The 27,179-nt window shown below is 42.4% G+C and overlaps 1 protein-coding gene across 1 annotated transcript in view; it reads right to left on the reverse strand.

Annotated features, from left to right (window-relative positions):
• Nucleotides 1–27,179, reverse strand: part of trip4 (thyroid hormone receptor interactor 4) — a 128,313-nt gene that overhangs the window by 80,471 nt on the left and 20,663 nt on the right. The window contains exons 6-10 of the mRNA XM_078532552.1: nt 26,622–26,742; nt 22,851–23,066; nt 16,337–16,463; nt 14,117–14,310; nt 3,017–3,141 (exon numbers count right to left, since the gene is read on the reverse strand). Of these exons, the coding sequence (XP_078388678.1) occupies nt 3,017–3,141; nt 14,117–14,310; nt 16,337–16,463; nt 22,851–23,066; nt 26,622–26,742 (783 nt within the window). The remainder of the gene's footprint in view (nt 1–3,016; nt 3,142–14,116; nt 14,311–16,336; nt 16,464–22,850; nt 23,067–26,621; nt 26,743–27,179) is intronic.

The raw sequence follows: 27,179 nt of genomic DNA on the forward strand, positions 1-27,179 counted from the left end.
ACTAGCACGTGGCACTGGGAGTAATCCTGAGATTACTGCTCTTGAAGTCCTGCTTTTTAATTCCCTTCCTAACTCTATAAAAGCTGCTTTCAAGACCTCATCCCTTTTCCTACCTATGTCATTGGTCCCAATTGGTCCCAACCACGACCTCTGGCTGTTCACCCTCCCCCAAAAGAATGCCCTGCAGCTGCTCTGTGACATCCTCGATTCCGGCACCATGGAGGCAAAATACCATCCTGGAGTCAAGTCGACAGCCGCAGAAACGCCTGTCTGCTCCCCGGACTATTGAATCCACTACTATTATAACACTTCCACTCTTCCTCATCCCCTCCTGTGCAGCAGAGCCACCTGTGATGCCAGTGACCTGGCTCTTGCTACAGTCCTCTGGAGGAACCATCTCGCTCACCAGTATCCAAAATGGAAAAGCGGTTAGAGAGTGAGAGAGCCTTAGGGGATTCCTGCACTACCTGCCTGTTGCTCTTAGATATGCTGGCGGCCATCCATTTCCTCTCTGCCTGTGTACTTCATAGCTCTGGTGTGCCCACCTCTCTAAACGTGCTATCCACGTAATCCTCAGCCTTGTGGATGCATCACAGTGACTCCAGCTGCCACTCAAGCTCTGCAACTCAGAGCTCAAGTTTCTGCAGCTGGTGGACATTTCCTGCAGAGGTAGTCATTGAGGGCAATTTGTGCCTGCACAACTTCCCACATCCTGCAAGATGCACATTCCACTTGGCCGAGCTGCACTGACTATCTTATACTCTATGTAAAGCTTTTACTAAAGTATTTACTAATTTATTTTAGTTATTATCTTAATTTAGAATAATTCCAATGTATACTACAATTTAGTATGTTTATCTCAGTCTCGCCCCTTCTCGCGCTCTTTTAACTTCTGGCTCTGCTCCCAGTCTTGCTCCTTCTCGTGCGCTTTTAACTCTCCAGCTCCGCTCTAAGTCTCGCCCCTTCTCAGGAAGTGCAGATGTCTCAGAGGGCTGTGAGGTTGTAGGAGATTACAGGGATAGGAATGCGAGGGGCGAGGCCACAGAGAGATTTGAAAACAAGGATGAGAAGTTTAAGGAATACCTCAAATATCAGAGAGCTGCATCAAGATAGATAGAATACTTGGAGAGTTTGATAGAATCGGAGTAGGCAACAGTAAGTCATTTTAGTCGAGACCCAATGTAGGCCAGCGAGCACAGAGAGACTTGGTGGATGGGATTTGGTGTAAGTTAGGATACCAAGTATGAGGGTTTATTTCTAGCAGGATAGAATTGAAAAGCAGAGAGGTTTGCTAAATTTTTGTTGAGCCTTGGTTAGACCACACTTGGGGCACTCTGTCCAGTTCTGGTCACTTGTATTACAAAATGGACATAAAGGCACTGGAGAGGGCGTAATAAAGTGAGTAATCTACGTTAACTAGCTGGGTTTAACTCTAGAGTCAATTAAAGCTTTTGACATTGATTGGCTTATGCTGACTTTTGGGTAAAGAACTGAATATTAAACCAAGACATTAGTAATTGAAATCTCAGTCCAGATACCAGAACGACAAGGTTACATTCATTAAGAACTTAAAAGACCAAGACTCTTTTCTCTTAGGAGAGGCTGAGTGGTGAACAAACAAGTGTCTTTAAAATTCTGAAAGGTTTAATAGAGTAGACAGGGAGAGTTTTCATTTGAAGGAAAGAGCAAACTAGAGGCCATCAATATAAGATAGACAAGAAGAAATCAAATAGGGAACTCAAAATGAACTTCTATACCTAGAAAGTGGTGAGAAAGTGAAACCTACTGTCACAGGGAGTATTTGAGGTGAATAGTATTTAAAGGGAAGCTAGATAAGCCTATGAAGGGGAAAAGAATAGAGGAATATGTTTAAAATTGGATGAGGAAGGTTGGGAAGTGTCTCAGGTGGAACATATCGCACAGATTGGTTGGGTCAAATGGCCTGTTTCTGTGTTGTATATTCTATGTTTGTGATATGTAATGATATGGGGATTTGATGAGGACACAGGGAAACAACATCCTCTGGTAAAGCAATCCAAGTCAAGGAGGTTTGATCTTAAAATTACAGCCAGGCCATTGAGAAATGAAATTTTTTCCACACAAAGAGCAGGGGAATTATGGAACTTGCTTCCCCAAAAGGCTTCGGAACACAAGTGACATTTTCAAGACTAAGATTGGTTGATTTTCGTTCGACAAGAGTATGAAGGTACAGCCATTGTGGGCCAATGGAGTTGAGGTACACAACAACCATGTTCTAACAGGATGGGATAAACAGACTCCAGGTGTCAAATAGCCTATTCACATTCCTATGAGATTTTCTGCTGATGTGAAAGGTGTTATCTCAATACAAGTTCCTTCTTTTGCTATACTGCATGGAACTAGTGCACTGGGGCACATATTCAGTGTTTTTTTTAAATTATGGGATGTGGACATCGCTGGCAAGGCCAGGATTTGTTGCCCATCCCGAATTGCCCTTGAACTGAGTGGCTTGCTATGCCATTTCAGAGGGCAGTTAAGAGTCAACCATATTGTTGTCACACTTAGGCCAGGCCAAGCAAGGATGGCAGATTTCCTTCTCCAAGGAACATGAGTGAATTAGAGATGGGTTTTTTTTACAACAGTTGATGATAGTTGTTATGGTCATCTTTATGTTCCACATTTCATTAATTGCATTTAAATTCCACCAGCTGCCATGGTGGGATTTAAGTATTAGCCTTGGCCTTTGGATTACTAGTCCTAGTAACATTACTATTATGCCATTGTCTCCCCCTAGTGCTCTACCCAAAACAGCCACTTAGCTTTAAAAACTGAAATTTAAAATAGTGAGCTCTAGAATGAAAAGGTCAGCATAAACCAATGTTAAAAATCTTCAGCTGAATCTAGAGTTAAACCTAGCCACTTAAATGTAGATTACCCGCTAACCCTATGTATTAAAACATCACTATTGTTGAATGGCCACACCTACTTTGAAACAAAGTAGAGGTCTGAAAATACTGATCTTGAAGAAGTGGTTTACCTCTGCCACACATTGCCCTATAGGTGCCTTCGATCTCAGTTATTTCCTGGGGTGACGGTCTTTTGGCAGCGGCTGCAATCCATAGCCGGCCTCGGTGTGATGTGTACCAGGTCCTACCCTCTGCCCTGAGAACACAAAGCAAACTGGACTTAAAACCTCAGAACAAGTCCCACACAAAATACTATGACTATGTATCTTTAGGCAGCAGTACTCGGCATATAACCATCCAGCAACCAGGCATGGGCTTGCTGCAAAATGAACTAAATAAGTAACAGGAGGAAATAAAGGACATGCATTTATTAAATGTCTTTCGTATCCTCAGGATATCTCAAAGCGATTCACAGCCAGGGAAGTACTTCTGAAGTTAAAAAAGAAAAAGCTGTAAACACTCAGAAGGTCTGGCAACATCTGCAGAGATCAAGAAAGAATTTACGTTTCAAGTTAATTACCTACTATCCGTTTTCCCGAAAGGTCAGCGACCCAAAATGACTGGTTCTTCCTCCAAGTATGCTGCCAAACCTGCTCAGTATTTCCCGCATTTACTGTTTTTATTTCAGATTTCCAGCATCCGCAGTATTTTGCTCGAATACTTCTGAAGAGCAGTCGCTGTTGTAATGCAGGGTAACACAACAGTTAATTTGCAGGGGGCAAAGTCCCACATAGAGCAAATAAATAAATGGCCAGATTATCAGTTTTACTGGTTTTGGTTGAGGAATTGATGATGGTCAGGACATCAGAGAGAACTCCCCTGCTCTTCTTCCATTAGCTCTGTGGGATTTTTTATATTCCCCAGAGGATTTGATCTGAAAGACAGCATCCCCAACATCAACTCCCTCAGGGCTGCATTTTAAGTGCCGGTCTAAATTTTCAGCTCAAGTCTCTGAAGAGTGGCTTGAATAAACAGGCTTTTGACGCAAAAGCAAGATTCCTACCACTGAGCCATGGACAGAACATGTTTCAGGCAAAATTCATTCAGGGAAGAACTTGAACAGCACTTTCCTAAAATTAAGAACAGCAGAAAACATAATAAAGGCAGCTGCTTCATCAATGACTTTCCTTCCATCATGAGGTCAGAAATGGGAATGTTCGCTGATGACTGCACAATGTTCAGCACCATTCACGACTCCTCAGATACTGAAGCAGTCCATGTCCAAGCGCAGCAAGACCTGGACAATATCCAGGCTTGGGCTGACAAGTGGCAAATAACATTCGCACCACAGAAGTGTCAGGCAATGACTATCTCCAACAAGAGAGAATCTAACCATCGTTCCTTGGTGTTCAATGGCGTTACCATTGGCTGAACCCCCCTCCCCCACCATATCAACATCCTGGGGATTACCATTGACCAGAAACTGAATTGGACGAGCCACATAAATACTGTGGCTACAAGAGCAGGTCAGAAGCTAGGAATCCTGCGGCGAGTAACTCACCTCCTGACTCCCCAAAACCTGTCCACCATTTACAAGGCACAAGTCCTGAGTGTGATGGAATACTCCCCACTTGCCTGGATGAGTGCAGCTCCAACAACACTAGAAGCTTGACACCATCCAGGACAAAGCAGCCCGCTTGATTGGCACCACTTCCACAAACATTCACTCCCTCTACCATCAACACACAGTAGCAGCAGTGTGTACCACCTACAAGATGCACTGTCGGAACTCACCAAGGCTCCTGAGATAGCACCTTCCAAACCCTGGACCACTACCTTCTAGAAGGACAAGGGCAGCAGATACATGGGAACACCACCACCCAGAAGTGCCCCTCCAAGTCACTCACCATCCTGACTTGGAAATATATCGTCGTTCTTTCACTATCGCTGGGTCAAAATCCTGGAACTCCCTCCCTAACAGGTGTACATCACATGCACTGCAGCAGTTCAAGGTAGTGGCTCACCACCGCCTTCTTAAGGGCAATTAGAGATAAGCAATAAATGCTGGCCTAGTCAGCGACACCCACATCCCATGAATGAATAAAAAGACTTAACTAAATCAGTTAGGGTTAATGCAAAATCTAAAGCAAATCTAGCAGTGAATGTTTAATGACCATTATATTTTTCTGGCCATTCATTGCCAATGGTCGAGATATCTTACGAACAATCAGAGCAAAGACCACTGCCAAAACCTCATTCCCAAGTATACTGATCATCACAGCCTACCAGTCAAACACGTGCATTTCTCTCCCAGTCAAGCCAGCCCTGTTATTCAGCATGTCTATCATCTTCCCAACATTGGTGGAAATTGAAATCAGTTTAAATTTGTGCCCTCTGGTCCAACAAATCTGTCTTAATCCGGGTACTACCCTAAGAGATTCTCAGTGCGACCAGCACTACCTCAAAGTGCGAGTGTACTGGCGAGTTGAGGGAATCTTGAATCACTTTCTAAAAATCTAATATTGTATAGATTTAACATTTAACTGCAAGTGTTGTTTAAATTCTAAGTCTTATCCAACAGCCCAAACAGGGAGATAGAAGCTATGCGTTGACAGCAGCTGAGATAGTTAATTAAGGAAACTAGCTTGAACTAGTCTGTTCTGTACCTGAGCTCTGTCTTTTGTTTCAGAACATATAAATTCAGACTCTCTCAGTGCGGCCAGCACTGAGTGCAACTTTAACAGAGTGAGAGAGTTTGGCAAGCTGAGAGAGTTCGGCAAGCTGAGAGAGTTCAATGAGGAGGGGAGGAACATATCGCCCCTGGTTTCCCCCCATTTTTTTCCCTGCAGGAATTGGTTCGTGCTCCACTACAGGGGAAAAAGCTGGCTGTTTGGCGCGTACCTGGTAAGTGGATAAGTCTATTCCATTCCTAAAGTTCAAAATAGTACAGGACTTTATGGTAAGATTTATAAAATACATAAAAGAAAATAAATAATTGAATAAAATAAGTAATTAATTAAGACACAAAGATGGCAGGACAGGTGATGTGTCATGGCTGTAGCATGTGGGAGCTCCTGGATGCCAGTGTGATCCAAGGCAAACACATCTGCACTGTCTCCAGCTTGAGAAGCTTCAGCTCAGAGTCTTTGAGCTGGAGGCTGAGCTGCAGACACTACAACACATCAGGGAGGGGCAGAGTTACTTGGATGCTTTGTACCAGGAGGTAGTCACACCCTTTAGGATAGGGTCTTCTGGTTTGGAAGCTTGCCAGGAACAGGAGGGTATGACTTCAAGTGAGGCAGATAAGGGGCATGGAGGGCAGGAGTGTCAGTCTCTGCAATTGTCTAACAGGCCTGAGGTTCTCTCAGCTTGTTTGGATGGGAGTAGGGGTTGCAGGGTGGATGAGCTGACTGACCATGGCAGTGGTACAGTAAGCCAATCAAGTGGGGCGAGCAAAAAGCAATGTAGTGGTAGTAGGGGACAGTGTAATGAAGGGGATTGACACTGTTCTCTGCAGCAAAGAATGAGAGTTCTTATGGTTATGTTGCCTGCCCGGTGCCAGGGTTCAGGACCTTTGCTCAGGGCTGGAGCGGAACTTGCAGTGAGAAGGGGAGGATCCAGTTGTCGTGGTCCACGTAGGTACCAACAACGTAGGCAGGACAAGGAAGGAAATACTGCATAGGCAGAATGAGGAGCCAGGCACCAAATTAAGCAGAATCTCAAAGATAATAATCTCTGGATTATTACTTGAGCCACGTGCAAACGGGCATAGTGCAAATAAGCTTAGAGAAAACGAAGGCGTTGCTCAAACACTGGTGTGGGAGAAGTGGGTTCCGGTTTGTGGGGAACTGGCACTAGTACTGGGGAAAGTGGGATCTGTACCATGCTGGGGCTGATGTTTAGCGAGTCGCATAACTAGGGCAGTGGAGAAGGCTTTAAACTGAATAGTGGGGGCAAGGATCAAAATTGGGAAGATGTGGTTAAACCAAAAAGTAGAGACAAGGTCGGAGTAAGGTACTAATATGAGAACTGATAAGAAGAACGTGACAATGAAGGGACAGAGTGTATAAATCTAAGAGTAAATCAGCAGATAAGGCCAGATATTACAAAAATAATAAAAGGGCAAAATTAAAGGCTCTGTATCTAAATGCACGTAGCATTCAAAACAAAACAGATGAACTGAGAGCACAAAGAGAATTAAATAAATGATAGCCATTACAGAGGCATGGCTGCAGGATGACAGATTGGGGCCTGAATATTGGAGGGTACGTGACATTAAGAAGAACAGGAAACTAGAAAAAGGTGGAGGGGTGGTTCTGTGAATTAATTAAAGTATTAGTGCATTAGAGAGGGATAACCTAAGTTCAGGAAACCAGGACATAGAAACAGTTTGGGCCAAGATGAAAAAGGCACTTGTGGAGTGGTGTACAGGCCCCCTAATTGTAACTACACGGTAGGACAGAGTATAAGGGAAGAGTTAAAGGGAGCTTGTCAGAAAGGTACAGCGATAATCAGGGGAGATTTTAATCTACATATAGATTGGAAAAATCAGAAGGGCAAAGGTATGTAGATGAGGAGTTCGGAGGATGTTTTCAGGATAGTTACTTGGAACAGCACATCTGGAGCCAACCAAAGATCAGGCTATATACTGGACCTGGTATTGTGCATTGAGATAGGATTAATTGATAACCTCATAGTGAAGCCACCCCTAGGTGGCAGCGATCAGAATGCGATTGAATTTTACAGTCAGTTTGAGGTAGAGAAAATTGGGTCTGAGACTAGTATTTTAAACTTAAATAAGGGCAATTATGAGGGCATGAAAGCGGAGCTAGCTAGAGTGAACTGGCAAATGAGGTTAAGGGATAGGTCCATAGAGATGCAGTGGCAGACTTTTAAAGGAATATTTCAGAATAGAGACATTCCAATAAGAAAGAAAACTTCCGAAGGCGAGAACCCACCATCCGTGGTTAGCTAAAAAAGTTAAAGACTGTAACAAAGTAAAAAAGCATATAATTGCGCAAAGGTGGTTGGCAGGTCAGAAGACTGGACAGAATATAAAGAACAGCAAAGAATGACAAAAAGATTAATAAGGAGGGAAAAATTAGAGTACAAGAGAAAGCTAGCTGGAAATATAAAGACTGATAGTAAGAGTTTCTATAGGTATTTAAATAAGAAGAGTTACAAAGTGTTGGTCTGTAGAAAGTGAGTCTGGGAATTAATAATGGAAAGTAAGGAGATGGCAGATGAACTGAACCAGTATTTTGCATCAGTTTTCACTACAGAGGACACAAGTAACATCCCAGAAACAGCTGTAAATCAGGAAATGGAAGGGGGGGTGATGGAGGAGAAACTCAGAAAAATTACAATCACTAGAGAAGTGGTACTGAGCAAATTGTTGGAGCTGCTGGCTGACATATCCATGGGTCCTGATGTACTTTGTTCTAGGGTCTTAAAAGGAGTGGCTAGTGAGATAGTTGATGCATTGGTTTTAATTTTCTAAAATTCCAAAGATTCGGGGAAGGTTCCATTAGATTGGAAAATAGGAAATGTAACTCCTTTATTCAAAAAAGGAGGGAAGTAAAGCTGGAAACGATGGGCCAGTTAGCTTAACATCTGCCATAGGGAAAATGTTAGAAGCTATTATTATAGATGTTATAGTGGGGCACCTAAAGTTTAAAGCAATCAGGCAAAATCAACATGGCTTTGTGAAGGGGAAATCATGTTTAACCAATTTACTGGAGTTCTTTGAAAAAGTCACATGTGCTGTGGATAAAGGAGAACCGGTGGATGTACTGGACTTAGATTTTCAGAAGACATTTGATAAGGTGCTGTATCTAAGGTTATTGCGGAAAACAAAAGCTCATGGTGTAAGGGGTATCATATTAGCATGGATATAAGGTTGCCTAGCTAACAGAAAAACAGAGGGTAACCATAAATGGGTCTTTTTCTGGTTGGTGGGATGTAGCGTGTGGTGTGCCACAGAGTTCAGTGCTGGGGCCTCTTCTTTTTACAATTTACATCAATGATTTGGATGAAGGGACAAATGGTATGGTTGCTAAGTTTGCTAATGATAAAGATAGGTAGGAAAGTTAGTTGTGAAGAGCACATGAAGAGGCTATTAAATGACATAGGTTAAGTGAGTGGGCAAAGACCTGGCAAATTGAGTATAATGTGGGAAAATGAGAAATTGTCCATCTTGGCACAAAGAATAAAAAAGAAGCTTAATTTCTGAATGGTGAGAGATTGCAGGGCTCTGAGATGCAGAGGGATCTGGGCATCCTAGAGCATGAATCACAAAAGGCTGGTATGCAGGTACAGCAAATAATTAGGAAAGCGAAGAGAATGGTATTGTTTACTGCAAAGCGAATTGAATACAGAAGTAAGGAGGTTATGCTTAAGTTGTATAGGGCACTGGTGAGACCACACCTGGAGTAGTGTGTACAATACTGATCTCCTTATTTAAGGAAATGTAAATGCATTAGAAGCATTTCAGAGAAGGTTTACTAGGCTAGCATCAAGAATGGGAAAAAGTAAAATATTGCGGATGCTGGAAATCTGAAACAAAAACAGAAAATGCTGGAAAATCTCAGCAGGTCTAGCAGCATCTGTGGAGAGAGAAACAGAGTTAACGTTTCAAGTCCGTATGCTCTGAAGAAGGGTCATACGGGCTCGAAACGTTAACTCTGTTTCTCTCTCCACAGATGCTGCTAGACCTGCTGAGTTTTTCCAGCATTTTCTGTTTCTGTCCCAGGAATGGTCACGTTATCTTACAAAGGTTGGACAGGTTAGGCTTATAGCCACTGGAGTTTAGAAGAGTAAGAGGCAACTTGATCAAAACCTTTAAGATCCTGACGGTCTTGACGAGTGGATGTGAAGAGGATGTTTCCTCTTGTGGAAGAATCTAGAACTAGGGGTCATGGTTTAAAAATAAGGGGTCACCCATTTAAGACAGAGATTAGGAGAATTCTTTTCTCTAAGGGTCATGAGTCTTTGGAACTCTCTTCCTCAAAAGGCAATGGAAGCAGGGTCTTTCAATATTTTTAAGGCAGAGCTAAATAGATTCTTGATTAACAAGAGGGTGAAAGGTTATCGGGGGTAGGTGGGAGGTTACAATCAGATCAGCCATGATCTTACTGAAAGTGGATAAATCCCTGGGCCTGGATGAAACATATCCTAGGCTGTTAAGGAAAAGCAAATGAAGAAATAGTGCACGCTCTGACTATCATTTTCCAGTCCCCTTTGGTTACAGGTGTGGTGCCAGAAGACTGGAGGAGACTTAACCTTTCACCATTGTTTGAAAAAGGAGAAAGGATAGTGAGTAACTGCAGGCTAGTCGGCCTAACTTCAGTGGTGGGAAAGTTGTTGGAAGAAGTTATGAGGGACAGGGTGAATCTTCATTTAGAAAGACATGGATTGATCAAAGTCAGAGCGGATTGGTTAAAGGAAGCTTGTCTCTGGCTAACATGATAGAATTTTTTGAGAAAGTAATAAGCAGAGTCGATGATTGCAGTGCTATATGGATTTTAGTAAGGCCTTTGATAAAGTCCCACAAGGCAGACTAATCATGAAAGTAATAGTCTATGGAATTCAAAGCAAAGTGGCAATTTAGATCCAAAATTGACACAGAAGCAGGAAGAACATAATGGTCGATGGGTGACTGGGAGATCATCTCCAGTGCAGTTCCACAGAGCTGAGTATTAGGACCCTTGTTTTTTGTACTATACATCAATGATTTGGTCTTGAAAGTAGGGGTATGATTAAAAAATTTGCAGATGGTACAAAAACTGGACAGGTGGTTGATAATGAAGAAGAAAGCTGTAGACTGCAGGAAGATATGGGGTGGTAGAAGTTTGGAGCTGTTTTCTGTAAAATGACCCCTCCCTATGGCCTCCAGTCCCACCATCCTCCACTATCTGTTTTCCTTTAATTGTGGTTCCCTCAGCATTCCCACTTTTAATCGTGTCACCATTAGTGGCCGGGCCTTCACCTGCCTGGGCTGTAAATCTGCAAATCCTTCCCTAAACCTCTAAGTCTTCATACCTCCCTTTCCACAATTAAGCTTCTATAAACAATTATTCGGGATAGAATTAATAGTCACATGGAAAACTGTGGGTTGATTAGCAAGAGCCAGCATGGATTTAAGGGAAGATCATGTTTAACTAACTTGCTGGAATTTATTGAAGCGATAACAGAGAGGAGTTATGAGGGTAATGCTGTTGATGTTGTGTACATGAGCTTCCAAAAGGCAGCACAACAGACTTGTGAGAAAAGTTGTAGCTCATGGAATAAAAGGGACCATAGCAACATGGATACAGAATTAGCTGAGTAATAGGAAACAGCAGTAATGGTTAATGGATATTTTTCAGGCTGGAGGAAGGTTTGTAGTGGAGTTCCCCAGGGGTCGGTATTGGGACCCTTGCTTTTGCTGACATATATTAAATGATCGAGATCTTGGAGTGCAGGGACAATTTCAAAGTTTGTGGATCATACAAAACTAGGAAGCATTGTAAACTGTGAGGAGAGTGTAGAACTTCAAAAGGACATAGACAAGTTGGTGGAGTGGGCAGATAGTTGGCAGATTAAGTTCAATGTCGGAGAAGTGTGAGGTGATTCATTTTGGTAGGAAGAACATGGAGAGACAGTATAAAAATCACAGAAGCACACAGTGCAAAATAAAGGGTACAACTGTAAAAGGGTGTGGAGGAGCAGAGGGACCTGAGTGTATATGTGCATAAGTCATTAAAGGTGGAATGAGCAGTTAATAAAGCATACAGTGCCCTAGTCTTTATCAATAGGGACATAGATTACAAGAGCAAGGAGGCTATGCTGAACTTGTACTGGACACTAGTTAGATCTCAGCTGGAGTAAAGTTCTGGGCACCACACTTTAGAAAGGATGTTAACGCACTGGAGAAAGTGCAGAAGGGGTTTACAAAAATGATTCCAGGGATGGGAAACTTCAGTTATGAAAGTAGATTGGAGAAGCTGGGACTGTTCTCCTAAGAGAAGGCTAAGAGGAGATTTGATAGAAGTGTTCAAAATCATGAAGAGCCTAGACAGAGCAGATAGGGAGAAACTGTTCCCACTTGTAACTGTTCCTGCTCGTAAAAGGATCGAGGGCAGAGATTTAAAATGATTTATAAAAGAAGCAAATGCAATGTGAGAAAAAACTTTTTTACACAGCGAGTGGTTTGGGTCTGGAATGCACTGCCTGGAAGTGTGGTACAGACAGGTTCAATCGAGGCATTCAAGAGGGCATTAGATGATTATTTAAACAGAAACAATGTGCAGGGTTATAGGGAAAGGGCAGGAGGATGACAGAGTCATATTGCTCAGAGAGCTGGTGCAGGCATGATGGGCCGAATGGCCTCCTTCTGCACCATAACATTTCTGTGATTCTGTGAGATTCTGATATCAATGGACTAGTCAGGTGGATGGAACAGTGGCAAATCGAGTTCAATCTGGAGAAATGTGAGGTAATGCTAAATGTGAGGAAGGCTAATAAGGCATAGTAATATGCAATAAAAAGTAGCATTACTGAGAGGTGTAAACGAACAGAGGGACCTGGGACATAAATCCTTGAAACCGGCTGGACAGGTTGATAAGGTGGTCAAGAAGGCATATACTTGCCTCTATTAGCCGAGGCACAGAAAATAAGAGCTGGGAGGTTATGCTGAAATTGCTGAAACCGGATAAAACACTAGTTAGGCCACAGCTGGAGTACTGTGTGCAAAGTTGTGATTGGAACAAGAGCACATATAGAAAAGATATGAGGATTTTGCCTGGATTGGAAAATTTTTAGTTATGAGGAAAGATTAGATAGGCTGGGGTTTTCTTTTGGAACAGAGGAGGCTTAAAGGAGACTTAATTGTAGTGTATAAGATTATGAGGGGCCTGGATAAAGTGGACAGGAAGGCCCTTTTCCCCTTGGTTGAGGGGTTATAAACAGGGGGAATGGATTTAAGGCTGCATTTGTTGCCAATGGCATGCATGCGCAGTTCTGGTGTTTTACTCTTAGATCACTGCAAGCAACAGAATAGGCAAAACTAGCAGCCATCGCAATGTAAAAGCAACTAACTTTGAGGATCAGTTTGAAATGGTCTCCACATTTGTGGAATAGATCCAAGGGAGTGTGTGGTGTAAATTGAGGGATAGCGAATCTGCACCTGTTTTACATCTCATTTTTATTTCGATTGAATTCAGTGAAACACAGAGACACACAGATTAGCAGCTCAAGTGTACATAATCCAATAATTACTCAGCAGCCACACACAACGTCCTTATTGTACCAATGATAATCACTGTCTGAGCCAACTGACTCCACATAGGCCATTTTTTTAAAGTAAGCTGTTTAACCTCTTACTTCCTGACCTGTTCCCCTTTCTTGCTATGAACAGCAAATGCTTTCTGGCAGGCAGGGCGCAGCAGAGTGGCATCATTGGATTTCTGCATACGCGTGGACCAGTGCACATGTGCAGACAGGTATCGGTGGCAATCTTGTGTGGCCATCTTGCGTGGGCAGGAGACAGGGTGTAGATTTGGGCTAAGAGGTAGGAGGTTTAAGGGGATTCAAGGGGAAATTCTTTTACCTAGTGTGTGATGGGGATCTGTAAATTACTGTCTGAAAGGTTGGTGGAGGTAGAAACCCTCATAACATTTAAAAAGTACTTGGAAATACACTTGAAGTGCTGCAACATACAAAGCTATGGACCAAGAGCTGGAAAGTAGGAGCTAGATGGATGGGCTGCTTGTTGACCAGTGGGGACATGATCAGCCAAATGGCCTCTTCCATACTACTAATTTCTGCACTCAAATGTATGTGTGTAATTAAGAGCGTATTAATGTAGATAAGCATTTGGCTTGGCTTTTTCAGTTACAGTTGCTCTGGGGCAGGTCCATTCTCAATGCACTCCATCGGCTAGAGTAACAGTTCCAGTAACAGACTCAGAATGGAGGTTCGCATATGAAGAAGCCTCAGTCCATCCAGGAGAAAATGGCCTTAACAAGGTTTCAAATTGGCAGCCCATTTCTGGCTATTTAACTTACACAGCAAGTCATACTTCAAATGGAAGTAGCACTGCCTTTGAAAGTTTGCAAAATCCCACTGAATTTAAATCCCTCTGTCTCCTGAGTGTTATTTTCACATCACTTAAGTGGCAATGTCAAGGACACGTTTGATCTAATGTTACACTGAATATTCACTTCTTGTAAAGTGCATCATATGCTACTTACCTTTTGATGCCACTTACAAGTAGCGAAGCCCAGGGCTGATGCATACTGAGACACATCCCTTCATCAGACATCTCCAACAGCTCCCGGTCCTGGATTCGCAAACGGCTCTTCTGTGAGGTGACATCACTAACTCTGCTCTGCGAGCGGGTGTCGCCCCCTCTCCTATGGGTGCCTGTACCAGTCAGTTCCACATACTGCAGAGATAGGATAAAGTTTGAGCATTAATCTATGCTCCAGATAGAGAAAGACACAAAAACAGAGATAGGAACATGGAATTCTACAAAAGAACAGAGAAGTTACAGCATGGAAGGAGGCCACTCTCCATATCAACTGGCCCAATTTTCAAATATTTATTCAATTTCCATTTTTGTTTTTAATTCATTCACAGAATTTGGACACCGCCAGTACCCCAACTGCCCTTGGGAAGGTGGTAATTATACCTCCTTGATTACAACTTAGTGGCTTGCTAGGTCACTTCAGAGGGCAGTTAAGAGTCAGCCACATTGCTGTGGGTCTGGACTCACATATTGGCAACTAGTAATTGGCAGATTTCCTACTCTAAAGGACCTTAGTGAACCAGATGGGCTTGTACAACAATCTGGTAGTTACTTACTCACCATTAATGCTACTAGTTTTAAATTAAATTTTCTTATTTAAATCAATTGAATTTAAATTCCCCAGATGCCATGGTGGTATCTGAGCCCATGTCTCCAGATCACTAGCCCAGTAACATGTAACATAACCACTATGCTACTGCACCAGAGTTTAAAATGACAGTTTAGTCTCAATTACCATTTGTGTTAAAGCATTCCATACGCTGCATGAAAACAATTCTTCCAGCTTCCTATTTTTCTTTCCAGAACTAATCTAAGCCCAAGACCCAAATTGAAACTTCACCAACCAATAGAAAGAACCTTTCACTTTATGCCCTCTCAAGCAATTTCATTATCTTAGGCACCTTCATTAGATTTCTCCCTCCCTTTAGGGGTATTCTATTAAAAAGCCCATTTTTTCCCCATGCCTTTCTCCATCAATTAAAAATTCTAGTTTCTATGATTCTGATGAACCTTGGCTTTGGCCCTCCCACTGGTTTTAAAAGCTTTCCTATAATGGTTTACCCAAAATTGCGACTATAGTCTAGTTAATGCCTTGTGCAGATTCAGCATTACATCCATGCTTTTATATTCAATGCACCCAAAGTTCCTGTTGTCTTTGCAGCCTTTGCTGCTTTCCCTCTTACTTTTAAAAAATCTATTGATGTACATCACCTGTCTGCATTGTGTCCACTTCTAGGCACACTTCAGGATGGGCATGGGGGCTATGAAGTGGGCACAGAAGAGATTTACTAGAATTATCCCAGGCATGAGGGATTTCTGTTACATAGGCAGACTGGAGAAACTGGGGTTATTCTCTTCAGAGCACAGAAGACTAAGAGGAGATTTGATGGAAGTGTTTAAAATGACGAGAGGTTGAGATAAAGCAAATAAAGAGAAACTGTTCCAGCGGCTGAAGGGTCAATGGCCAGGGGGCACAGATTTAAGAGATTGGCAAAAGAACCACAGGTGACATGAGGAAAAACCTTTTTACTCAACACTGGTTAGGATTAGGCAGACACTGCCTGATAGGGCAGTGGATGCAGTTTCAATAATAGCCTTCCAAAGGGAACTGGATAGATACCTAAACGAGAAAAAAAATTACAGGGAGTTGGAAAAAGAGCAGCAGGGGAGTTGGACTAAATGGATTTCTAAAGATACAGACTCAAGTAGCCTCCTTCTGTGCTGTACTATTCCATGATTCTATTCTCTCCTTACTCCACCCTGATGAGAAACTTCCTTTCACTGTTAAAAGTTAATGCCTTGTTTGCTCATGAAGGGAAGTAATTTGTAGGACAATAGGGAAACAACAGGGGAGTGGGAAGAGCCAGCACAGGAATTATGGGCCGAACTGCCCCTTCTGTGGAGTATCATTAAGTCAACTTAATCTGTTCAGCCAGATCCAGAGATATGAATTAATTCAAAAGACTAAAGGTGGCATTTTTTTCTACACTGCGGCAGGTAGATCCTATCTACAATTAAGTGTGGAGTCTCCACACAAATATAACTAAAGAATCCCTCAGCTCTTTTACTGGCAATAGCACTGGTTTCGTGGGCAGTCTTTGTTCAAGCGGCAATACGTTGAGCAATGGTAGCCATTCAATTAGACTTGGTCGTTGATACTTACAACGGGAGGAAATTGAATGATATTGGGGTTGACCAATTCGCCGAGCTGCTGCTTGTTCCGTTCGACCTGCTTGCTGGAAGCGTTGTTCTGTGAACCGGACTTCATTTCTTGTACAAGATCATCCAGTCTGTTTTAAAAGTAAAGCATAAATATGACAAAGGTGGCCCTGGCAACTAAAAGACAAGCAAACCAAATATGCCAGTAACATGGGAGGGATGCAGTCCAGCAGCGCTCGAGCATCTCTATAGTAATACCTGGTTTTGAATCATAAAAAGAAGCGGGAGGTGCTACAACCCCATGATGGAAAGGTGTGTCAGCAAGGGCATGTCAGGAATGTAACTGTTCCCATTTTGTGTTCAAATATGCTAATATTGGTTTGCAACAGATGCTGCAACCTAATGATAATTAAATATCACTGTAATTTCCAGTCAGGGTTGCTGCTAACAACCCTGACATGAGCAGCAGTATTTCAAGGTAAAATGAGGCAGAACCACAGGCTTCCGAATTGTCAAAACCCAGCTAAAGAGGATTTTTTTTTTTGCATCACTGCCCAAGGAGGTATATATAAACCCTGCCTACAGCTCCCAGGATGCTGGGCCAATGGAGTACAGTAAGGACAATCTGAATGCCAGAAACTATAGGGAAAGAGCACAGGAATGGGACCAATGGGATAGTTCTTCCAAAGAGACACAACAGGCGTAGTAGAGCAAATGGTCTCCTCTGGGCTGTATAATTCGGTGAAAATAAAATCACAAAATGCAGGGTCACAGTTGTCTCACTGATACTCCAATGTTGTGGAATCGATTTTGAAACACAAAAGGAGCAAATTGCACTGCACTGTCATCCCAAGGAGCCATTACAGAAGGAGCTTGTCAATATATAATCATAGTGCAAGTTTGTGTGCTCATTCATTGCTCACCCTGAAGGAAAGATGCTTGCTGTAAATGAGAATTACAGGTGACTGCATTTCAAACCATCACAAACTAAAATTAAGTGTCACAGACCACAGGCCATTTCAAATCAACATACACTCCGAATGCTATTATGGTATCTCTGTGAATTGACTCTAAACTACATCACCTTATAACAATTGCTGCACTAAAGACCCAAGGATTACAGTAGAGGTTAAAAACTACATCACTGTCAGTTCAAAGCATTCTACATACTTTTTCAATGAAAAGGATGGGATGTCATACCATGAAAGGGACACCTATCTTTGATCTCCCTCTTACAGATTTCATGTGGCAATCCAAAAAGCAGCTAGATGCCCAGTTAAAGATAACTGAACAGCAGATGAGTTTGGGAATGAATCAAACAGCCCATGCTATACCATTGTTCTACATACAACCTCTTAACTTGCAGAGTTATCTTGTTCATTCACTGACTGTACTGCTGCAATCTCAAACTTTCAACAGTCCTACACATAATAAATGGATAACTGGTGAGATTTAGTACACAGACTACCCTGATTTATACCAGTGGTAAATTAGGGAGAATAAAGAGAAATTACCAACAAATTCATTGGTTTTAGGATGCATATATGTGTCTTAGATGAAGATGAGTTCCTCAAGAGCAACTAGCCACGAGACAACAAATGCTGGCCTAACCAGCAACACTCATCCCATTAACAAATTTTTTTTAAAATGAGACATTAAGTTTAGACCCCATCTGCCCTCTCAGTTGGACATAAAAGATCCAAAGGCACTATTTCAAAGACAGCAGAGCTCTCCCCAGTGTCCAGGCCAATATTTATCCTTCAATTAACATCACAAAAAGACAGGTTACCTGGGGAACTTGCTGTGCGCAATTTTTTTTTTAATATTCATTCATGGGATGTGGGCGTCACTGGCTAGGCCAGCATTTATTGCCCATCCCTAATTGCCCTTGTTCAGAGGTATTTAAGAGTCAACCACATCGCTGTGGGTCTGAAGTCACATGCAGGCCAAACCGGGTAAAGACAGCAGATTTCCTTCCCTAAAGGACCTTGGTGAACCAGATGGGTTTTTACAACAATCTACAATGGTTTCATGGTCCTCATTAGACTTTTAATTCCAGGTTTTTATTGAATTCAAATTCCATCATCTGCTACGGCAGGATTCGAACCTGGGTCCCCAGGGCATTACCCTGGGTCTCTGGATTACTAGTCCAGCAACAATACCACCACCATTGTATTTGCATTGCCATTGCATTTCCTGCATCACAACAGTGACTACACTTCAAAAGTACTGCACTGACTGCAAAGCGCTTTGGGGCGTGATGAGTCATGAAAGGCGCTATATAAATGGTAGCTTCTTTAAAAAAAATGTTCTTTCTACCTTTATATCTCTACTTTCCCACCCCTCTTGCAACAAAAGGAGTAGCTTCTTGCTGTCCTGGGATGCAGGGCATCCTCCATTATTCCCCTCAAGTGGCTATGTATGAGTCCTAACACTGAGTACTAGACTATTATACCAGAGTGCATACCACAGGCAAGTTCAATCTATTTGCATATATTCTAGAGCAGGGTTGTCCAATATATGGCTCACGGGCCAGAGTTCAGACGGCCAACGGTTTCTATGCAGCCCACCAGCCTTACATAGCACACGTCGACTGGTAATGAAAAACGTAGGTCGAGTAAATTTCAGACTTTTCTTCTTCTTTGAACCTAACTGCTGAGTTTTTCACTCTATCGACTTCAAGATTCTTAATTTCAAGTAGCAACATATACCCGATATCTATCTCAAGTAGCACCCATCCATAATATTCAAAACATAGTTGGTGGCTCCCTTGATTACAGGCAAGAAAAGAAAAATTGACACTGAAAGGCAAGTCTTCAAAGGCTCTTGGACTGATGATTTTTCTGTTATTGAGCACAATGAGGGCATCTCGCGTCTGATACGTCAAGAGAAGATTGCTATTTTTAAGGAATACAATATCAAGCGACATTATCCTACGAAACATGCCAGCAAAGTCGACAGCTCACAGATCAAGTGTCAATCGACCGAGTGAACTCGCTGAAACAAAAACATTATTAGGTCACAATCTTTCTACAAAGCTGCAAACTAGAGATCTGAGGCAGCAACCAAGATGAGTTTTTTGATTGCTGAAACAGTAGCCAAGAGAGGGAAACTGTTTTCTGATGGGGAATTTGTGAAAGACTGCTTGGGCATATTTACACCTGTGGCATGTCCTGATAAGAAAAGTCGATGGTAGAGAAAACCAGCCATTCCCATCAGACGATTGCTGAAAAGTAGACAACTTAGAATCCTACATTCAAAATTCTCCGATCAAAAGACTCTATGCCTGTCAGTTTTACAGTTTAGGGGTTTGAGTGATAGACCTCAATGGTAATCAATGTATGACGAGTCGCCAAAACTTTTGAAGTTGTTGAGGAACTGCTTGACCTACGTCCAATGAAAGGCATAACAATGGGACAAGACATTCTTGATGAAGTAAAATGTGTCTTGGTGAAATTCAATCTTCCAGAAGGAAAAATACTTTGTATTTAACAACAGCTGGAGCTCCTGCAATGACAGGCAAGCACAATGGATTTGTTACTCTAATACTCAAATCAGTGCCTCATGAAGTCATCACACATCACTGCATCATTCACCAAGAACAGCTGTGTGCAAAGACCCTGGAGATGAAGCACGTGATGGAAAAGGTTGTTTCTACAGTCAATTTCATAAGGTCCACGGGGCTCAATCACAGACAGTTCTAAGCCTTTCTTACAGTGGTAGGATCAGACCATGTTCACTGGCACAGCAGGGAGGCCCACCCTAGCCAGATTGTGGTCACTACTTGAAGAAATAAAAACCTTAATGACAAAAAAAGGAAATGTAAACTTCACGGATGATGATAAGTGGTTGAATGATTTGGCGTTTCTAGTTTACATAAGAACATAAGAAATAGGAGGAGTAGGCCATTCAGCCCCTCAAGCCTGCCCCGCCATTCAATAAGATCATGGCTGATCTGCCCCAGGCCTCAACTCCTCTTTTGTGCCAGCTCCTCATAATCCTCAACTCCCCAATATTTCAAAAATCTATCTACCTCCTCTTTAGATACTTTCAGTGATCTAGCCTCCACAACTCCCTGCGGTAGAGAATTCCAGACATTCACTACCCTCTGAGAGAAGAAATTCCTTTGCATCGCAGTCTTAAATGAGTAACTACGTCCCCTAGGTTCGAGATTCTACCATTAGTGGAAACATCTTCTCAACATCTACCCTGTCAAGGTCCCTCAGAGTCTTGTACGTTTCAATAAGATCACCCCTCATTCTTCTAAACTCTAATGAATAAAGGCCTAACCTGTTTAGCTGCTCTTGATAAGTCAACCCTTTCATCCCAGGAATCAGCCTAGTGAAACAAAAACAAAAATAGCTGGAAAAACTCAGCAGGTCTGACAGCATCTGTGGAAAGGAAGACAGAAGAGTTCTGATGAAGAGTCATACGGACTCGAAACGTTAACTCCGTCTTCCTCTCCACAGATGCTGTCAAACCTGCTGAGTTTTTCCAGCTGTTTTTGTTTTTATTTCAGATTTCCAGCATCCGCAGTATTTTGCTTTTATCAACCTAGTGAATCTCTTTCGAACTGCCTCCAATGCCAGTATATCCCTTTCTTAAATATGGAGACCAAAACTGGACACAGTACTCCAGGTGCAGCCTCACCAACACCCTGTACAGTTGTAACAAGACTTCCCTATTCTTTAAACTCCAACCCCCTAGCAATACAGGCCAAAATTCCATTTGCCTTCTTAATTACTTGCTGCACCTGCATGCTAACTTTTTGTGTTTCACGCATAAGAAAACCCAGATCCCTCTGTGCTGCACTTTTTTGGAGTCTCTCTCCATTTAAATAATAGTCTGCCTTTTGATTTTTGCTACCAAAGTACATGACCTCATACTTTTCTACATTAAACTCCATCTATCAAGTTTTTGCCCACTCACTCAACCTATATCCTCTTGCAGATTCCTTATGTCCTCATCACAACATGCCCTCCCACCTATTTTTGTATCGTCAGCAAATTTGGACACATTACACTCTGTCCCCTCCCCCAAGTCATTAATATAGATAGTAAGTAATTGAGGCCCTAGGACTGATGCTTGTGGCACTCCACTAGTTACATCTTTCCAACCTGAAAAAGACCCATTAATCCCGACTCTGTCTTCTGTGTGTTAACCAATCCTCAATCCATGCTAATACATTACCCCCAATACTGTGAGCTCCTATCTTGTGCAATAATCTTTTATGTGGCAACTTATCGAATGTCTTCTGGAAATCCAAATACACTACATCAACCAGTTCCCCTTATCAACTTTGCTTGTTATATCCTCAAAGAACTCTAGCAAATTTGTCAAAAATGATTTCCCTTTCATTCCAGGTATCTTGCAGACTTGAATGTGAAACTACAGGGAAAGGATCAATATGTCAACAAACTGAGCATGTACAAGTGTTCAGAATTTAGAATTGATTCAGAAATAGTTGATTATGAAGAAAATTGTTCATTTCACAATGCTATCAACCAGACATGCTGAGACAGTAAACCATGAAGAGTATTCTGCACTGATCGGCAGCCTGACAGATTAATTCAAACAAAGATTTGCGGATTTCAGGGAACCCCATGATGAACTGAAGCTGTTTGCAGCTCCACTTGGAACTCATAGCTCTAATTCTCACGACATGTTCCAACTGGAACTAATTGACAGGGATAAGAAGAGAGCTTTCACAGAGCATGAGCCTCTGACATTTTATAGTCAATATGTTCCCTCACAGTCTTGGCCAAATCTATTCAAAACGTGCCCTTCGATTCATTGCACTGTTTGGCAGCACACATTCTTGAGAAAATCTGTTTGCAGCAATGAAAAAGGTCAAAACAAAATCAAGATCACTCCTAACAGATGGACATCTATCCGGAATACTCCACATTGCTACGTTAAGTGTGCAGACAGACAGTGACTACTTGTGCACGCAATAACAATGCCAAATATCTCACTAAATCAATATTCAAATATAGTGACGAGAAAGTAAGCTAATAAATAGCACATAAAAATGCACATATTTTGTTGAAAGGAAAATACTGCGGATGCTGGAAATCTGAAATAACAAAATGGTGGAAAAGCTCAGCAGGTCTGGCAGTTTCTATGGAGAGAGAAACACTGAGTTAACGTTTCGAGTCCGTATGACTCTTCTTCAGAGCTTTTTGTTGTTTGTTTTGATTAAAACATTTCTAACGCCTTGACTTTCTGAAATTTGCTCACCAGCCCTGTGAATGAGAAAAGAAATTGAAATTGGCACCTCACGGCAAAAGGTTGGATACCTCTGCTCTAGAGGGTCACTTGATTGAAATCAGGAGTGGGAGCCATTTCAATTCTACCCTTCCTAACCAACAGTTTGAAACCTAAGTGTGCCGACTCCCACTCCAGCTTTGATCAGTTAATTCAGCACAAACAGGGCTAAAACTGGTCTGTAGAGCTCATTCGATAAAGGCAAAGTCTTTATGAGGAAGTTTTTGAAATATGCTCTGTTCCACACAAACCTGCTGTAATACTGATCCAAAGGTCCCTGGTCCTCAAGGATCCTCCTTCCAGCAAAGTCAATCGTGATCTGCTTTGTTCGATGGGATGCATGCCGTAACTCCCTTAATTCTTCTTCTCTTTTGCGTAACATGTCTCGTTCCTGTTTGGAGAGCCACTGGTTGGAATCAGCAGCAAAGTAATCAGATTCATCATCAATGACCTGGGTCCGGCGAGCACTGCAAAACACAAATGGATCCACTTAGTTGGGCAGGATTCAAACTTGGCAACAAGATTCACCTTCAAACTCTTGGGTATTTTCAGCATACAAATACAACACTACTACTCACACCAAGTCCTAATCCCCCATCACACTGATGTACATTGGGTCCTGGTCCAGCAACAACGCAAATTTAAAATTCTTATCCTTGTTCTTAAATCCTTGATCGTCTCTGTCAACCCCACGACCTTCTGAGACATCCACACTCCAATTCTGGCCTCCAGCGCCTACCTGATTTCTACTGCTCCAGTATGGGTGGGTGTGCCTTCAGCCAGCGAGGTCCTAAGCTCTGTAATTCCCCTCTGCAACCTCTTTGCCTCCCTCTACTCTAAGACACACCACTTTAAGTCAGGTTTTGGACACATACTCCTAGCATCTCTTTACATCAGGCTTGTGCAACCCATGGCCCATGGGCCACTAACCGGCCCGTCAAGCTTCTCCACCTGGCCTGCAGACTCACTGTTCAAACTACGAGTAAGTTCAATGGAAGACTCTGCAAGGAACTGCTACTCCAATCACAGGCTCAACCAGGAGAGAAACGGCCTATCCGCAGAAAATTCGGGAGAGAAACAGTCTCTGATCGGAGGAGCAGCAAGCTGTGTGAAGGTGAGTGGCTTCTCTTAGTGCACGCTGTGAAAACACTCTCTCACCCTCCAGTGCATGCACCAGCCCCCTAAAGGAGCACCACAGTCAAGATGGCAGAGAAGGCTGGGGAGGCCAAGGGAATCAGCAGGGTCATAGCAACAGCACCACCTAGCCACCACTCACTTAGGGCAGCTGGAGTCTCAGACAGGGCAGAAGTGAGGAAGCACGTCTCTTAAAGCATCCCGAAAACCTCCTCGGTAAAATGTCCAAACCGCCCAGGCCCAGGTGGGGAGTGAGTGAGTCTGTGTGAATGAGCGAGAGCATGAACCCTGAGACTGGGAGCAAGACGGACACACACATGCACACTCTGTCTCTCCTCCTCCTGTCCACCAAGCAGGTCGAGAGAGGAGGAAAACCAAGGTTGAAAGGCAGCCCGCTTCCAACGCTGGCTTTCGTATGAATTCTGCCAAGGCCAGTTCAGAGTTTGCACCACTTGAGGCAAACACAAGGTCAGTATTAGTGAAACCCCAACTCCTTAGCTCAGCCCCGGTCCCCACCCCTTCCCTGGCGAACAGGATTTGGGGCTTAATCTGCCTCTCTAGCTCCGCTTTGTGCATAAAAAGGCAAAAAGTTTTATTGGTTAACTCTGTTGCTTACCACTTTTTAATGGTAATTTTTATTAATTACTTATTTAAATTGTAAATTTATTGCTCAATACTGAATTTTTTAAAAAATTCATGTTTAATGTTGTGCCAAACCTTATCTTGCTGAAATCTGCTAATCAGCCCTTTGAATGAGAAAACAAATCGAAACGTGGTCCCCCACACGAAAAGGTTGGACAAGCCAAGGACCGATGTCAAATTTTATTTAATCATACTCCTGTGAACTCCCTTGGGTCACTTTATAACATTAAAAGGTGCTATATCAATGCAGTTCTTCTCTCTGCCTCCGAAGGTGGTCGGTGGTATTGTTCTCACCACTGTTAGTCTGTTTATCCATAAAAAAAATCTCAAAACCAGATGGATTTCAATAAAACTCAATAGGGCATAGCCCAAGGTAGAACCTATTAGTTTTTAGCAAAGATGCAGATCAAAATCCAGACTTTAACATGAGATATGGCAAATTGACATTTTTTTTTAAAGAATGTTGTGGATTAATTGAGAATATTGCTGAAAGTCACAGCTGCCAAAACGTGAGCAGAGTTTTCACAGCAGGTTGTTGGATGCGGATTGGCCTGAAGCCTCCTCAGTGATATGGAAGCCCTGAATAAAAAGGATTTACTTTTTCAGCTTTGTAGTTACAGAGCATTAAGCAGGCATGGAAAAGCTTCAAGATCTGTGAGATTGTAATAACGTTGAGTTAACGCAGCATGGTAGAGGTATGCGCTGTACCAAGTGCCCTCTTCATTGTTATTGCTCTGTTTCTGCCTCTTATCCTGTGCCCCATTTTCCAACTCACCGTCTGTGCCCCAACCTATATCCTGGACTGGCTGTCAGTTGTCAATGCAAGGATTGAACGCTGCTCAATCCTCCTCTCCAGACAGGGAACGCTTAAGAGGCAAATCTATTTCTTCATTCATAGTCTGAGTGAAAAATCCCCATTAAAATGACAGCCTCAATAATAGTGAAGAGGGTTCACGCACAACAGATGATGGATTATCCCTCCACCTCCAAATATCATTTTGTTTCTTCTCATGGGAAACCAGCAGAGAGGAGAATCAATACGGAATACCCAAGCTGCTTTTACAATTAGTTAGGTTTGCTCTCGCAGCTCTGCTTCCTAAGGCACAAAAGGCAAATGCAAAACTGCTAGGGTTCGCTAAAAGTGACTGCCATGATGACCTATTTTAAGCTTATTTTTTCTAATTGGCAGCAGTCATAAGGGTGTGCTCTTAGTATAAAAGCACTTTCAGCCTGGCAACTGGGGTCAGCGGCTGAAAATCCCAGGGAACAAAGTAGACACGGAGAGGGTGGGACCAGAAAATGACAGGATTGGGAAATGGCTGCTCATACAGGCAGTACCTGTTTGGAAAGTACTCACTTACAAAGGAGTGAAACTGCACTGTTCATGTCATGAAAGGTGAGAGTGTTTCAGGAGACTTGCATACAGAGGGAATCTATATACTGACAGAGAATGCATAATGTACAGCCACTTAACAGGATTCTGACTACCCAGCTGGCCGCATTGAATTAACAATTCAGGTAATTATCCTATAAAATGTAGTGATCACAGGGACAGGAGAAGGCCATTCAGGCCCTCAAGCCTGTTCTGCCATTCAATTAGATTATGGTTGATCTGCATCTCAACTTCATCTTGGTTCCATATTCCTCATTACCATTACATGGCAAAAATCTATCTGTTTTGAAATTCTCAATTAGCCTAGCCTCAGCTTTTACCACTACTCTAAGTGAAGAAGTCTTCCCTGAAAAACACCCCCTGGACAGTCTAGCAGTAATTTTATGATGGCTCCTTGTTCTATACTCCACCCGCCAGAAGAAATAGTTTATCTACCCTATTAAACCCTTTTATCATCTTAAGCACCAAATTAGGTCACCCTTAATCTTTTCTGCAAGGAAATTCAAGCCTAGAGTAGGCAACCTGTCCTTATAATTTAACTGTTAACCCCGGAATCATTCTAGTGAACCTGCACTTGCACTCCCTTGAAGGCCATTCTGAAGTGCAAGGCCAAAAACTGAATACAGTACTCCAGAACTCGCACAACTGGAGCTTTACTACCTCAAAAAAATGTGCGTTATTAGCCATATCATACGGTTATGGTATCCTACATGGATTCCTACTCAAATCACTGATAAGTGAACGCTTTGTGGGGAAGAGTTGTGCACAGTTAGTTGCTATATTTACACCCGTTTCAATAATATATCTGAAATAATTTAGCTGTTGAATCACAGTCACCACCTCATCCTTTTACCTGGTTTTGTCATATTCTAATAACTTGTCTTTGTGCTTAACAGCTTTCTCCAGCCCAGCTTTCAGAACCACTTCCTGATGAGGCAGCAGCTCCCTCTCAAAGGTATCAGGATTCCCTGCACCTAGAAGTGTCCAACAGGTTTCAAGTTACTCTTTTATTACATTTAAACAGTAAAACACTTGGAACTGGTTATAAAATAAGAGTCAAACGCCATTATAAAGTTTGCATGGAACCCTGAATTCAATATGATTAAACAGTGTGACCGAGGAAGCTTTAATACTACACACCAACTCCTGTACACAACACTGGCAAGTGCTTTAGTTATTCCAAATTATGTTTTGTTAACTGGATTATATACTTGTAACAAAAAGGTCTTGCTTTATATAGCACGTTTCACAATTCCAGGACGTGCCAAACCACTTTACAGACCATTCGAGCACAGCAAGCTCCCAGAACAACAATCCGAAAATGACCAAATAAATTGTGCTGGTTGAGGGAAAAATGACACTGGGGAGAATGTTTTTTTTTCCAACATAGTGCCATGGATTCTCTGAGGTC

This window comes from Cetorhinus maximus, chromosome 30, assembly GCF_964194155.1.
Source record: "Cetorhinus maximus chromosome 30, sCetMax3.hap1.1, whole genome shotgun sequence".
Taxonomy (NCBI): Eukaryota; Metazoa; Chordata; class Chondrichthyes; order Lamniformes; family Cetorhinidae; genus Cetorhinus; species Cetorhinus maximus.